This window comes from Malus domestica, chromosome 06 (genome assembly GCF_042453785.1).
Source record: "Malus domestica chromosome 06, GDT2T_hap1".
NCBI classification, from domain to species: Eukaryota; Viridiplantae; Streptophyta; class Magnoliopsida; order Rosales; family Rosaceae; genus Malus; species Malus domestica.
Window position 1 is genome coordinate 18,530,386 of NC_091666.1, and position 16,778 is coordinate 18,547,163.

At 35.3% G+C, this 16,778-nt stretch overlaps 1 protein-coding gene across 1 annotated transcript; it reads left to right on the forward strand.

Moving 5' to 3' along the window:
• Positions 1-15,543: 15,543 nt before the first annotated feature.
• LOC103431193 (protein LURP-one-related 4-like) lies at positions 15,544-16,526 on the forward strand. The gene is made up of 3 exons (XM_008369330.4): positions 15,544-15,838; positions 15,922-16,149; positions 16,241-16,526. Exons 1-3 carry the CDS (start codon positions 15,596-15,598, stop codon positions 16,373-16,375), a joined length of 606 nt encoding a protein of 201 aa, XP_008367552.1. The 5' UTR covers positions 15,544-15,595; the 3' UTR covers positions 16,376-16,526.
• Positions 16,527-16,778: the final 252 nt, after the last annotated feature.

The window sequence follows — 16,778 nt, forward strand, 5'->3', positions numbered from 1 at the left end:
AGACTCTATGTCAAATCTGTGATAAATATGGACATCTACCTATTACTTGCAGATTCAGAAATACTGAAAATCCTATTACAGAAAGCTTTCATATATGTGGGAAAAGGAATCATAGTGCTACATTTTGTCACATCAAAAGTGCAAACATTCAATCTCAATAAGTGTTAGTTATGCATGTTGCTGCTCCATGAACTACTCCAAGTGCTCATCCTCAACAAACATGGCTTACTGATTCTAGGGCAACATCTCATATGATTGCAGATCTCAATAACTTGTCACTGACTTTTCCATTTCCTTCCAATAAAACAATCCAAACAACTACTAGTGGTGCAGGTTTATCAATCTCCCACATTGGTTCCTCCATGCTCCATACACCTCTTAAACCATTGCGTCTCAATTCAGTTCTATATGTCCCTAGATTAACTCAGAATCTTTTATATGTGCATAGACTGTGCTTGGATAATAACTGCTGGTTAATATATGATATTTTATATTTTTGGATCCAGACAAATCCACATGGAGGATTCTATTTAAGGGACTTTGCATTAATGGATTATATCCTATTCCTCTCCCATCATTACACCATTCTTCATAACCCAAAGTACAAGCTGTTTTTCTTGGACAACAAGTATCTTCTAGTCTATGGCATAGTAGATTATGCCACCCATCCAATTCTATAGTTTCTACAATGTTAAGAAAGTGCAATGTCTCTGTTATACCTGATGACAAGTCTGTAATGTGTCATACACGTCTAGAGGGAAAGTTTTGTAAATTGTCATCATTTTGATATTGTTCACAGTGATGTCTGGGGTTCTTCTCCATATAATTTGTAGAGGGTTTTAAATACTATGTGACATTCATTAATGAATGCACTTGATATTGTTGGATTTTTCCTATAATCAATAAAAGTGATGTTTATTCAACTTTCATTGCCTTTTACAACTTTGTGTTGACTCACTTTCCTATTTCTGTTAAAACTTTACAAAGTGATGGAGGAGGTCAATATAGTAGCAAGCTATTTCAACAGTTTCTTTTAAATAAGGGTATTAAACACCAACTTTCATGCCCATATACCCCTGAACAAAATGGCTTAGTTGAGAGGAAGCATAGACACATTGTTGAAACAGCTATAACCCTCTTACAAACTGCCTCATTGCCCCTTAAATTATGGTCTTTTGCTTGTCAAGTTGTTGTCTACCTCATAAACAGAATGCCAACTCCTACACTAAATAACAAATAACAATTTGAATTGTTATTTAAACACATTCTAGACATCAATCATCTCAGGATCTTTGGCTGCTCTTGTTTCCCACTGTTTAAACCCTATAATAGTACCAAGTTACAACCTAAAACCACAAAATGTGTCTTTTTAGGCCATGCTTCTAGATACAAAGGATATAAATATGCTATGAGGTGAATCAACAGAAGGTTTATATCTCTAGGCATGTCATCTTTGATGAGAGTGAATTTCCCTATGCCATGTTGTCTTCCAAACACTTATCTCAGTCTTCTTCTATTTCTTCCAATATGTCTTCTTGTGCTCTCATGGCATCTGTTACATATGACAATCATGTTGTTCCCATATCAACTGCATCTATTATGCCTATCCTTGTGCCACCTACTATACCATCATCTCTACCTAGACCTATTAACCCAGCTTCTGAATCCATTACTGCAACTTCAACATAGTATGTTCCTCCTACTTTCCCTGTGGCTACAAATTTGTCCTCTGGATCCAACTCTCATGACAGCACTAAGATATCCATTGAGTTTAAACCTTAGAGCTTACACGTTATTCTCTCTATACCACTTATGAATAAACATGCTATGCAAACAAGATCCAAGAGTGGTATCTTTAAGCCCAAAGTATTTCTCTCAACAATGGCATATGAGAAATTAGTTGATTTAACTCAGGTGGAATGATGCGAGAATTACTTGACACACAAATTAAACCCTCTTTTTGACAGTTGTAGTATAGTTGTAAGTAGGGTATCGTTCTAGGCCGGGGATTAGGAGGGATTGCTAATCTATTCTAAATTAATTTAAAAATATTAAATAAGACTCAAGGACACAAAACTAGGCGAAAAACTCTAATAACTCGAAACACACTTAAAATGACTCAAAATAATGAAAACAATTAAATTAAACACTAGGAACTGAAATGGACGGAAATTAAATTAAAAGACTAACAATAAAGAAAACTAACTAAATAATATAATTTAATAATGGATGGGTGTTTGGTTTTGATGAAAAGTAAATTAAACTTAATTAAATTACAGAATTGACAAAAACATAAAATTAAGGTAAAATGATAAATGACGGACTAGCTAGAGGGTTCTTCTCCACACATGTTATACTTGCATACAAAATGATTTCCAGTTGCTTTTCGATAAGCTATGAATACTCAACGCCCCAAATTAACCGTGAATTGCACTAATTAACCCTCAGTTTTTCCACAAGTTATTGGGTTGGATGATTGCATACGACAACCCAAAACATTCCCTACAAGTTCCCTACATGAGTTGCATAATAGAGATACAAGCAAGAATCATTAAGTTTTATGAAAAACATAAGCATTGACGGGACACTCGTTACTATGATTTGCATGAAACTTATGCCAAGAATTTACTTAACGTGATTGTGACTAGCAACCTTTACTACTTGTGAATATAAGTTCATAACGATTAGGTGAAATTCACTTATATTCTAGCATCAAATTCATGCATGTAAATTAAGCGTGCACTCTCAACCAACATACACAAATCAGTTTTTATACGAACGGATAAGTAAATTGAATTCACAACTTATGAAATCACAACTGAAGGTAATCAATTCATATTACAAATATATCCATGGCTTTGAATTAACCTCTAGCCAAAATAAATTTAATTACACATTATTAAAACAAAAATAAAATAGAAGTTTGGAAAGATTAAACCGAAAGAGGAGGATGCTTCAGTCTGTCCGTGCGCCTGCCTTCCAGCTCTCCCTGACCTCACTGCCAAGGGGCAGCGTTCTTCCCTTCTTATTTTCTTATTCTGTCCGCGCCCTGCTCCGTCAGCCTTCCACGCTGACTACTCTCTCCTCTGGTTTCGCAAGTGTCTCCCTCTCTCTCCCCGCCAGTCTTTCCGTTTTTCCTCTGCCTAAGGCAGCTTTGGTTCCTGCGTCTCTGCGAGCTGCCCAAAGGGCAGCCCCTTTCTCCCGCTCCCCCGACCCCCTTCATCACGCCAGCCTCTTCTTATTTTTATATCTTTCTTCTTCTCTATCTCTCTCTGCCAAGCCCACCTGTTTTCCCTTTTTTTTTATTTATTTCTCTCTTCTGTCAGTCACGCCAGCTGCCAAAGGCAGCTGTTTTTTATTCTTTCTGCCTTTCTCACCTACTTGGCCTCTTCATTTTGTCTGCCCGTTTCTTTTCTTATTTTATTCTTTTTCGTTTTTGACTCCCCCCAGTCACGTCCGCTCCTTGCTGCTTTCCTCCAGCTGCAAAGCAGCATCTTTTCCCCTAGTCCCCACGTCTCTCGATGTAAACCAGCTGGTCCACCTGCTAGTACCCACGACAGCTTGCACTTGCCCGTCTTCTTATTTCCATTGGATTCTTCTTTTCTGCCTTCCTTTTAATATATAGACATAGAGAGGGACAAACCTTGTTTATAAAATGTAAATTAGTATTATCATGTGACAATAAAGGGTAAATTTGCATAACAGATCCTATAAACACAAAAATAACGTAAATAGCTCAAAAATATAAGGAACTAACCAAGAAAAGACGAGTGAATTCGAAGTAAAAATATATATAAATATGATCCGATCATGGAACCATCCACATACAAGTCAGACTTAAATCCTTAGTGTGGTGTGCATCTATAGAAGAAAAACTCTCAGCCTTGCATTTTTAGGGCATTTTGTCGTTGGTTCCTCTTCCTACAAATAAGAACTTGGTGGGGTGCAAGTGGGTCTTCAAAATTAAAAGAAATGCAGATGGGACTATATCAAGGTATAAAGCCAGACTTGTTGCTAAGGGCTTCAATCAAGAAGAAGGGATTGACAATGGAGAGACTTTTAGTCCAATTGTTAAGCCTACAAATGTTAGATTAATCTTGGCTTTAGCTGCATAGCTTGGTTGGTCTTTAAGGCAGCTTGATGTGAAGAATGTATTCCTTCATGACATTTTACAGGAAGAGGTCTACATGTTTTAACCCCCAAGGTTTATAAACTCTTAACAGCCTTCTCATGTATGCAAGTTGCATAAATCTCTAATGGTTTAAAACAAGCCTCAAAGGCTTGGAATGAGAGGTTCACCAATTTCTTGCCTTCTCTAGGATTTCTCACTACTTATTTTGATTCATCATTATTTGTGAAGCATGTTGGGAATTTTATGGTTATTCTCTTGTTGTATGTAGATGATATAATCATCACAGGCAATGCTACTACAACTATTCCAGCTCAGGAATTTGATATTAAAGATTTGGGACCCTTCCATTATTTTTTATGGATCCAAATCACTCACGGTGACACTAGTTTATTTCTCTCAGTCCAACTATGTAAAAGATTTGCTAAACATGACTCATATGGCTCTATCCAAATCATGTCACACACCCTGTCTACCTTATAACAGGTTACTTGAGGATGATGGCAAAACTTTTCATAATCCAGCACTGTATAGAAGTGTGGTGGGTGCTTTGCAATATCTTACTTTTACAAGACCTAATATTGCTTTCTCAGTACCTTAGGTTTGTCAGCTTATGCACTGTCTAATGGAATCTCATTTTATAGCTGTGAAGAGAATTCTCAGATATTGGAAACGTACAGTGGACTATGGTATTCAATTCAGCAAAGGATTTTATATTTACATGCATTAAGTGATGTTGACTGAGTTGGGGATCCAAATGACAAAAGGTCTACTACAGGTTTGGTGGCCTACTTGGGTTCTAGTCCCATCTCTTGGTCTTCAAAGAAACAAAACTCAGTCTCCAAATCTTCAACTGATGTTGAATATCTAGCTTTCTCCTCCACAGCTGCAGAAATTGACTGGATTAAACAAGTTCTGCAATTTCTTAAAGTTGATGTGCCATGTCCAACTACTTTATTCTGTGACAACCTCTCTGCCATAAAATTAGCTTACAATCCAGTCATGCACCAAAGGACAAAGCACATTGAAGTTGATAGTCACTTTGTTCGAGAGAAAGTTGCCAAGAAGTTACTTCAAGTACATTTTGTTTCTTCTAATGAACAATTTGCTGATATACTTACCAAGGGTTTGTCTACTCCTTTGTTTCAGACACACTGTTCCAATCTCAAGTTGAGCAAACCTCATCCTGCAATTGAAGGGGGATGAGAACAGTATACCAAGCTTAACAACTTGTGATCATGTGGTTGCAATTGTGACAAGTGTAAGCATCTTGTAATCCTTGCAATAGATTAAGGAGTAAGCAACCATGTTAGATATATACCTTTAATAACTGCCATTGTAATATGTTAAGAAAAACTGTTAATAAAAAACCACTTCTCTGTCTAAACTTTCTCTCTTTCTCTCTCTTTGAATACTCTTTCTTCTTCTGCAAGAATACAATTCTTCTTCTTTGCTGTTACATTTACACAAAGCAGTATACTGGTTAAAACTCAGATGATATTCTTTAAAATTACATACAATATGGAAACGAAAATAGTTATATATTTAAACCAAAAGCATGTGTTTGGACTCTTTAGAAATTTAATGATGAAGAAAATAATAGCCTAGCAAGTAAACGAAAATAATTATGGGAAGTGCTAACAATTTTCTCACTTCAACTTTCTCATTTTTATTCATGCCACATGTATTTTACTAGCATGCAAAACTAAAGATTTAATTAATTTTTTGTTGACATACTAAAATTTTAATTAAACTAACAAAGGAAGAACAAAACTTTAATATAATTAAAATTTTAGTATTGAGTGATAATGGAGTACTCACTGCATGAAAAGAAATGAGAAAGTTGAAATGAGAAGGTAAGTGAGAAAGTTGCTAGCATTTCTCAACAATTACACAAAAAGCATGAGTTAGAATCTTATAAATATATTTAGGTTTAAATTAATGATCAAGTTGATAATATAATAATTGAAGCTTACTAAGCATAGATATATACATAATTAGATGACATGATCATCACGACATCCACCAATAGTTTAATTACGAAGTACTTCAAAATCCCATTCAATATGTCCTTCGTCGCTGAGAAATATTTTGTCAAGACAACTCTCACATGGAGTAAACACAAGTGTGAAGTGATGTAAAATAAAAATAATGGCGTCGCACTTTTGTGAGAATGACACTGCGAATGATATGGTGGGGATTCTATACCGAAATTTGTCTCTTCATCTTCTTAAACGGCTACAGCTCGATAAATGTGTAATATATTGCAGAAATATACCAATTATTTATATGATCAAATATATCAAATCAAATGTATAATCACTATCAAACTTATGAAATTTAAATTGGGAAAAAGGAATAAGAAAATCTGGCCTGTGAACCAAAGAGAGGCGCGATGTCGCTACCCTAAAGCCGTAGACGCCTCTCTACGTGCAGGTTATGACGGTGCCTACAACTCCAAGATACAACCCAAAGCCTCACAGGATGTCTGATCCAATATGCACACCAACGGAAGATGAGATTGCCAAGTAGTGATCAATTGCCCAAGAATTATGAAGTAGGACTGTAAATAGACAGAGAGATGTGAGAATTGAGGGAGATAGAAAAGTTTAGCGTATTTGTTTTCTATCTGAGGTTTCATATTTAAAGAACTCCTCATACCCTTTTAAAAAGGAATATGACTTTTCAAATGAAACACAACTCTTAAATATTATAAATAAAATAAAATAATAATAAGTTTTGAATCTTTAAAATAAAATATTATTAAAATAATTAAAATAACCAACAATCCCCCACAAGAATCAAAACTCTATGACGAATAAAATAGACACAATTGAAGAAACGGAAGTTTGGGCAATTTGTATACCATGCAATGGGTGTAGGTGTCTTTTAGACTTGAACCTACACTTAGTATTCATAGTTTTCATATGAAGGAATCATAGTGAACTAAGTCTTGAACTAGATTCCTCTAATTCAGATTACAACATATGACACACATAGTATTGATCAAAAACTTAGCGCGGGTTAGCACTATTAATGGCCATGTGCTTAATCTTGATTCTCATGAGTGTTTTTAGAGAACAACCCAATTCTCACAGTCGCGGCCTCACGACTACTCTCACTTAGATGAGTCCTCTAAGAGTACATGTGACCTGTACTCTGGGAAGATTGCCCGCCTTAGAACTCATTCAGGACAATGTCCTTCCTTAACATCACATATCATTAGCACAAATGTCATAGGGATGAGCAGGGGATTTTATTTCAAATCTCCTGTTTTAGAGTGCCGGAATATAAGTCACGCAATATGGATTGTTTCTACCCATTGAACCTTTTTCATGGGATCTCCAATCACAAAGGTTGGGTTTCTTCCCTAGGTGACTTCCTTATGGGTTTAAGCCCATCCCCCTCGACAAATCAAGGACTCCATTCCTAGATAGACCTTTGATCAATTGATCAGCAATGTTCTTTTCTGACTTCACATAGTCTAAAGAAACAACTTCTTTATTTAATAAGCTTCTCACAGATTTGTATCTAACATTAATATGTCTATTTAATTATTTATTTGTATGTGTCTATCTCACTAAATCTATCACAACCTTATTATCACAATGTATGGAGATGGCAGGTATAGGCTTGCTCACCAATGGAATATCAAGCAAAAAATTCTTAATCCATTCTGCCTTTATACATACAGTATCAAGAGCTATGAGTTCAGATTCCATTGTACTTCTAAAAATTATTGTTTTTTTCTTAAATCCCCAAGATATAGATGCTCCTCCCAATAAAAATACATAACCTGAAGTGGATTTCACTTCGAAGCTATCAGTGATCCAATTTGCATCACTATACCCTTCTACTACATAAGGAAATCCTTTATAGTGTATAGAATAATCCATAGTTCCTCTCAGATACTTAAACACTCGCCTTAAAGCATTTTGGTGTCCTTTATTTGGATTATGAGTGTATCTACTTAGCCTTCCAACCGCATAAGCTATATCAGGTCTAGTTTTATTTGCTATCTACATCAAAGACCCAATCATTTGAGAATACTCGAGTTGACACACGGGTTCACCACTATTTTTAAGTAAGCACACACTTGGTTCATATGGTGTCGATACAGGATTGCAATTGAAAAAATTGAACTTCTTAAGCATTTTCTCAATTGAACTAGCTTGGTTTATAATAAAACCTGCTTGTGTTCTTTCTACTTTCATTCCCAAAATAATATTGGCTTCTCCTAGATCTTTCATATCAAATCTCTTTGACATATAAGACTTTACATCTTTCACAATTTCCAGACTTGTTCCAAATAGTAATATATCATCAACGTAAAGACATGAAATAACACACTGTCCATTGCATTCCTTATAGTAGACACACTTTTCATGCTCATTAATTTCAAAATCATATTCTAAAATGACTTTATCAAACTTCTCATGCCATTTCTTAGGAGCTTGCTTGAGTCCATATAGTGATTTAACCAACTTACACACTTTATGTTCTTGGCCTTTCACTATAAATCCTTTGGGTTGCTCCATGTAAATTTCTTCATCTAAGTCTCCATTCAAAAATGCTGTTTTAACATCCATTTGATTTACTACTAAATTGTGTATAGAAGCTAATGCTATGAGGATCCTAATTGTGGTAATCCTAGACACAGGAGAGTAAGTGTCAAAATAATCAATTCCTTTCTTTTGAGTGAATCCCTTGGCTACTAGCCTAGCTTTGTACTTGTCTATACTTCCATCAGGCTTCAGTTTCTTCCTAAATACCCACTTACAACCAATTGGTGTAGTACCAGGTGGTAAATCCTTTAACTCCCAAGTGTTGTTTTGTAAAATAGACTCAACTTCACTATTTATAGCTTCTTTCCAAAATGGAGCATTGACAGAGATCATGGCTTCTGTTGGAAATGTGCCCTAAAGCCAATCATATGATAATACTTTACGGACATTTCACATGTTAAACTAATCTAGTTTAACTATAAAGGGCAAAGATTATTGTTTGAGCCGTCTCATATAAATGTTATATGCTTAAACGATAAAGTCCAAGGAATATGTGATTGGGAGAATGCGATCTAAAGAAGTTAGATTCATGAGACCATTCTTTCGTAGACACATCCTAAATGTTCCTGATCATAAGATTGCCAATTGGGCATTGACAGTCCGTTAAGATCAGTACGTACTGTGTCTTCTCTCAGGAAGAGTGACTAGTCTCTAGTCATTGGTGTATGTGACATCAAGACAAGTACGTAGGTGCTCAATAGAGAATGAGTTCACTGAACACGATCAACGAAGAGTTCTCATATTCATGTCACATGAGAACTCATGGTTGGGATAATGCAAAGTAGTCCTTTGACCTGAGGCATCATAGTTGTCTTGTGGTTAAGTCCTTGATCTTTGATTATGTCCAAGTCACCCCATCGGGGTGGCCACGGTATCATTGGGGTTAAGCCACTTAGTCATGGAGACAAGTGAATGCGCAACAAGGGATCTCTAACCTTCAAACCGTTTGAGGGAGAATACTCTATGATATGATTTAGAACCTCTGGCCAGAGTATGAATGAGATTTAGAAATGTCGTTCTAAATCACATTCAAGGTAATCATATAAGCACACGAATCACATTGGATAGTAGACATAAATAAATAAACTATCAAACCAAACAATGTGGTCAAGAGTATTAGATTAGAGAAAGACCGTATTGCATTTGTAATCCTAAACTGAATAGGTTCTCCACCTCTTCCGATTAGCTTGGGTAACCATGATATGCTGCTAGGTGTCACTCATGGTTTGTGGAAGCCCTAAACGTGTATAATCACTAAAGGGAGAATTGAAAGTAAGTTTCAATTCACAATCGATGTAAAATGGTTTTAATCGCCCACTGCCTCGCTAAAAGGAACCTAATGGATCGCACACTGTGTAAGGTGGAGATTGAAGAAACAATGGAGATGAGTAAGAATGATTAAATGGTTTAATTATTTATTTATGGCAAGGATTAATTAATATGTTAATTAATCAAACGAATAAGTTCGTTAAAGACCTCGGGATAGTTTTGGACCTTAAGGCCCAATGGGCTTCGAACGTCAAGTCCATTGACTTAAGTTGTATGACAACTTAATTCACTAAGACCCAAAAGCCCAAACAACACCCCATGGCTGGCCATTTAGAGGAAGGGTAGTGAACTTGCTTTAATCACAAGTTTGCCACTCAAATGAACAAAGGTATAAATATGACTTTATAGCCTTTTGTTCATTAGGGTTTGTTTTGGAGAAAATTGGAGAGAACATGTCTCTCCATTTCTCTCTAAAGAGGCCGGCCCCCCTTGGAGGGTGCATCTAGCAATCCCACTACTCCAAGGTCACTCATTTCTTCTCCAATCTCTCCTTGGTGAAGAGACTTAGAGGTTCTCAATTTTGGGAACTTGGAGAAACCTATTCTTCCATCCAAATCCATAGATTTTAGATGCAAGGAATGAAGGCCCTCTCTTTGGGTGATTAGCCTTTGCTTATGCAAAGAGGAATCTACAAAGGTATATTTCTCAACTCACTTTGATTTGAGTTGAGTCTTGGTTCACCAATCTACTAGGCTTTGAATTTCTTGGTTAATGTTTTGTTTTTAAGTGCATGCAAGCATGATTCCGCCTTTAATTGTTAATTGCATGCTTATAGATGTTGCTTAAATGAACATGTTTTCACAAAATAATCCTTCAGCTTCCTTATATGTTGTTGGATCACCTTCAATTATAAAAGTATAAAATCATCACCAAAGTTCTTCTCCACTCTAGGTCTCTTACTCCTTCTTAGTTCAGCTAAAGGTTATTCTTCATTTGAAACTTGATGGCTAATATTTGTGGAGGCTTTGTCAATACTAGTGCATGATTTCTCTACCACGTGCTTTTGCATTCTAGTCTTGAAAGAAAGTATGTCTTCAAAATATGTTGCATCCCTAGACTCCAATATAGTGTTATTCGAAATTTCATTTATTTCAGAGTTGATGACTAGAAATCTATTGACACTACTATTATGAGCATAACCTAAGAAAATAGTATCCACATTTTTAGGTCCTATCTTCTTTCTCTTAGGTTGTGGGATTGCAACTTTAGCCAAACACCCCCAGACTTTCAAGACTTGGAGATTTGGTGTTCTCTTTTTCCACATTTCATATGGAGTAGTAGTGTTGTCTTTAATGATTACTCTAGTTAATATAAAACATGTAGTCAAAATTGCTTCCCCCCACAAATTTTCCGGTAATCCAGAACTCAAAAACATTGCATTCACCATGTCCAATAAGGTCCTATTCTTCCTTTCTGTAACTCCATTTGATTGTGGAGAATAAGGTGATGTTACTTCATGTATTATACCATGCTCTTCACAAAAAACACTAAGATCGGTAAGAGTGTACTTACCACCTCTATCAGACCTTAGTCTTTTTATCATTTTCTCTAATTGATTTTCCACTTCTGTCTTGTAAATTTTGAATTTACCAAAGACTTCATCCTTGGTCTTTATCAAATAAATATAACAATACTTTGAACAATCATCTATAAATGTGACAAAATACTTATTACCAGCTCTAGTAGGTAATCTATTTGAGTCACAAACATCATTATGTATAAGCTCTAAAATTTGGGTATTTCTTTCGACAGACTTAAAGGGTTTCTTGGATTGTTTTGCTTGTACACAAATTTCACACTTATGCTTGAGATTCATGTTTGACTTTGGGACTAGGTCCAAATCCATAATTTTCTTAATTTTGAACAAGTTTACATGTCCCAAACGTCTATGCCAAACATTACTAGATTCAACATTAAAAACTTTTGGAATATTATTGCACTCGGAAGAAACACTTAACTTAAATAATCCTTCACTGATAAAACCTTTTCCAATAAATATATTATTCTTGGTTATTACAACCTTATTTGATTCCATTACAACTTTGTAGCCTTGCTTTACTAAGCATGATCCACTAATTAAATTTCTTCTAATATCAGGTACATGTCGCACATCCTTCAAACTTAAGACCTTTCCAGATGTCATCTTTAGGTCAATGTCTCCAATTCCAAGCACTTGTGACATTGAGTCATTTCCTAGAGTTATACGTCCTCCACCTGATTCTGATAGGTTTTAAAAAATTCACGATCAAAAAAGACATGTACGTTAGCCCCAGAATCTACCCACCAATCCTTATTTTCATAAGTAAAATTTACAAAGGAATCATACTTAAAATGTGGTTGAGAAGATTGTTGCTCCATCAACATATTCACTTGGGCTTTTGGACCATTAATATTTGACTTATACTTGCTCTCCTCAATCTTCTTGTAGAAGCAATCCTTAGCCTTATGATTGGTTCTTCCGCAAACGAAGCAAACCCCCCTCTCTCTCCCTTGATCCTTAGTCTTGTGAAAGTTCTTATTTTGGTTGGGTGGTTTAAATTTAAAATTTGTTCTTCTAGGTTTGAAATTCCTCTTATTATTTATGGTGAACTTGGTTTTGTTTTTTCCATATTTGTTGGTGTCATTCTCAACTAAGTTCACAATTATTTGTTTTTTCGGTTTCCTTCTTTTGGCTTGAACTATGTTTCTCTTCAATTCTAATTAAATTTATGACTTGAACCAAAGTAAATTCTCCTTGTTTATGCCTTAAGGTTCTAGCAAAGTCATTCCAAGATTGAGGCAATTTATCAATAAGGCAGGAGACTTTAAAATCCTCATTGAACTTTGTTCCTTTTTTTTTTCAACACCTCTTAATAGCTCTTGATACCCATGTATTTGTTCCCCAACAGACTTATTATTAACCATCTTATAATCATTAAAGTTTGAGACCGTGAACCTATCCATCCCAGCATCTACAATTCCATATTCTGCTTCTAAAGTTTCCCAAAGTTCTTTGGCGGTTGATACAGTAGCATGATATACATCATAGAGATGCTCAGAAAGGGCAATTAAGATTCTATTGTGACAATGGTATTATATGAGTTCAGGGTTTAGTTTAGAAGATGACTCTTTAAAAGAGGAACCTTTGTTTGATTGAGTTTCTTCAAGTGCGGATGCAAGTCCTAAGACAGTTAACCAATATTTCACTTGTTTTTGCCATCTACGGAAATTATGGCCACTAAATTTTTCAGGCTTAACACTATTGGCTTCTTCTAGGCTTGCCATTTGTTATGGAATACTGACTAATAACAAGTGAGAGAGATATAAGATTGCTATAATACTGTAGAGATTAAAACAAATTGTCAGTAAATTTTTTTTAACAAGTATAGGATAAACTATACTACTGTATAATAACCACAGATCAATTAATAATGATAATCACGCACAAATTTAATTAAGCATAAAGCAATTAACATATATCTGTATGCAATTGTAGTCAAATTGTAATAATCAAGCACATATGTAATTAAAGCATAAAAGATGCAAGTACTTGGTATTGAATAATCACACACAAATTGTAACAATCACGGCGCAATCGTAGTCAAATCACGTCTATTCTAAGAATTTATAATTAAAAACAATTCAATTGTACTTTAAATTGATGACAGTTTAATATTTAAATCAACTCAGAAAAAGATGACAGGTAAATCACGTTTATACCGAGATGGTCAACTTAGACAACAAATGGCGGGCAAGCAGTTTTATTGTCACATCCCGGCCCGGGGCAGATCACTTCCCGGGCCCGCTCCACTACCGTAGCACGATATTGTCCGCTTTGGGCCCCGACCATGCCCTCACGGTTTTATTTCTGGGAACTCATGAGCAACTTCCCAGTGGGTCACCCATCATGGAAGTGCTCTCGCGTGCTACTCGCTTAACTTCGGAGTTCCGATGGAACCCGAAGCCAGTGAGCTCCCAAAAGACCTCGTGCTAGGTAGGGATGAGAATATACATTTAAGGATCACTCCCCTGGACGATGTGAGATGTTACATTTACGTGCTTGGGTATTGAACGAAATAAAAAAAATAATAAAAAAAATGCAGAAAGTTGAAAAAGAAAAATAATAATAAAATAAAGAAGGGCAATGTTAGCCTTCCTAGGCTTTCAACGACAAGACCGAATAATAAAAAATAAAAAAAACGAAATGCAGAGAGGCAATTATGCATTCCCAGAAAGTTGAACGACTTGAACACTATAATTATTGGGGGCTTTCAATGCACTGTGAAACAGAATGTAAAATTTGCAATTATATTATCACACCTATACGGCTTTAGATTGTGTAATATATTGCAGAAATATACCAATTATTTATATGATCAAATTGTTGGAATTTATTAGGTTTATTTAGGAAATTAATTAGAGATTTGATTTGATTTTGTAGTCGGGTATTTTTGGCATTTACGCATTAGGGTTTCTTAGGTCTATTGCTCTATAAATAGAGCTTGTAATTTAGTTTGAGAGCAAGTTAGTCACAATGTAGTCTTTAGGGTTTTTGTAGCCATCTCGGCATTCTCAGTTTGTTCAATAAAATTCTTATTATTTGTTAGTCTTGTTCGTTGTGCACTCTGATATTCAACTCAAATATATCAAATCAAATGTATAATCACTATCAAACTTATGAAATTTAAATTGGGAAAAAGGAATAAGAAAATTTGGCCTGTGAACCAAAGAGAGGCGCGATGTTGCTGCCCTAAAGCCGTACACGCCTCCCTACGTGCAGGTTATGACGGTGCCTACAACTCCAAGATACAACTCAAAGCCTCACAGGATGTCTGATCCGATATGCACGCCAACGGCAGATGAGATTGCCAAGTAGTGATCAATTGCCCAATAATTATGAAATAGGACTGTAAATAGACTGAGAGAGATGTGAGAATTGAGGGAGATAGAAAAGTTTAGCATATTTGTTTTCTGTCTGAGGTTTCATATTTAAAAAACTCCTCATACCTTTTAAAAAGGAATATGACTTTTCGAATAAAACACAACTCTTAAATATTATAAATAAATAAAATAAAATAATAATAAGTTTTGAATTTTTAAAATAAAATATTATTAAAATAATTAAAATAACCAACAATAAAGAACTGTCAAAATTATAAAAAATAAAAAAAATAAAAAAAAGAAGAAGGCTGCTCCATGTGTATTATTCTATCAGTTCGTGCGCGAATAAAACGTGATTGAATTTTATGTTTGAACAAAAAAAAAAGTGATAGATTTGAAATACATATTCTAACATACATTGGTCTTGGACCACTAATATATGCTCAGTCTCTTTCGTTCCCTGTCCCCGTACTAATCAACGACTAGGAAAATGGAAAGTGCTCCTCCACATCAAAAGCATGGACAAACTCAACTAATCATAAACCTAATTAATCCAATGATAATTGGATTACGAATTACATAATCCCTAAGCTTCAGACCGTTCCTTAATTAATTAGATACTTAGCTTAAACTTTTGAAACATATAAATAAGCTCATTTAGACACATTTCTAGTTGCCCCCCGTGGTTCTAATTTGATTTCCTTCATCTATTATGGCTCAGGTGTGTCCTCAAGCTCCCCAAGTTCTCTCTATCTGTCCCTACACTAATAGTTCATCAAAGAGAGAACCTTATACCATTTGGATGAAATCACTTGTATGCCATACAAATGGTTGCACGGTCTACAATTCCAACGGCAACATTGTTTATCGAGTTGACAACTACGACAAAAAGTGTAGCAATGAAGTTCATCTCATGGATCTCCAAGGCAAAGTTCTCTATACCATACTTAAAAAGGTATATAATATTAATAAATATGGTTACGTTTTCTTACCATGAATTCGAGAATTTTATGTTAGTGAGTTGCTTTGATTATGCAGAAGTTACAAGCTTTTGAACGATGGGATGGCTATAGAACGAGTAGCTCTTCCAAGGAAAGCAAGGAGAAGCCTTGGTTTCAAGTGAAAAGTTATAGTAGAATGCTAATGGGAAGCATAGCTTGTCAAATTACAGTGGAGTGTGACAAGTATTGGATAATGAAATTGGCAGGGAAGAGTGGTGCTGTGGGATTTAGAATAGTAGACATTGATGGAGATATTGTTGCAGAGGTGAGCTATAATACCTTATGAGGATCAACCGTTTTTGTATTTATCATTTATCTGTTAGAAAGTTCAACATTTTTTTGGGTGGCTTGTGCAGGCAAAGCAGAAGCTATCATCTTCTGGAGTAGTTCTGGGGGATGATGTCTTAACTTTAGAGGTGGTTCCTCATATGGACCATTCCCTTATAATGGCTATTGTGATTGTGTACGGATTGATTTGTCGCAAAATGTAAGTGTGATCACATTATAATTATATATAGCGTGGCTATTTCCAAAGCAGGTAAAAGTGCGGCTTCTCATAAATTACTGTTGTGCTTTCATTTCAGCTAGAGATTGTGGTTCTTTGTAACTAACTCATAAATCAACTAGGCCCTTTTACTTCTAGTTGAATGCTATTTGCATCCTACCCGTGGTGGAACCTTCTCGGTCACCCTTTTTATTTAACGAATTTTTCCTATACATGATATAATTGGAATCATTCATCTCCTAAATCATTATTTCAAGATAATGTCTATGAAAAATCAAGCAAATTCAAAATCGTTTAGTCATGCATATATATAAACTAAATGTTGGTTCACCATAACGATCTTGCTACAAAATTGTTTATTTATTTGATACACATATTGATGACTGTAA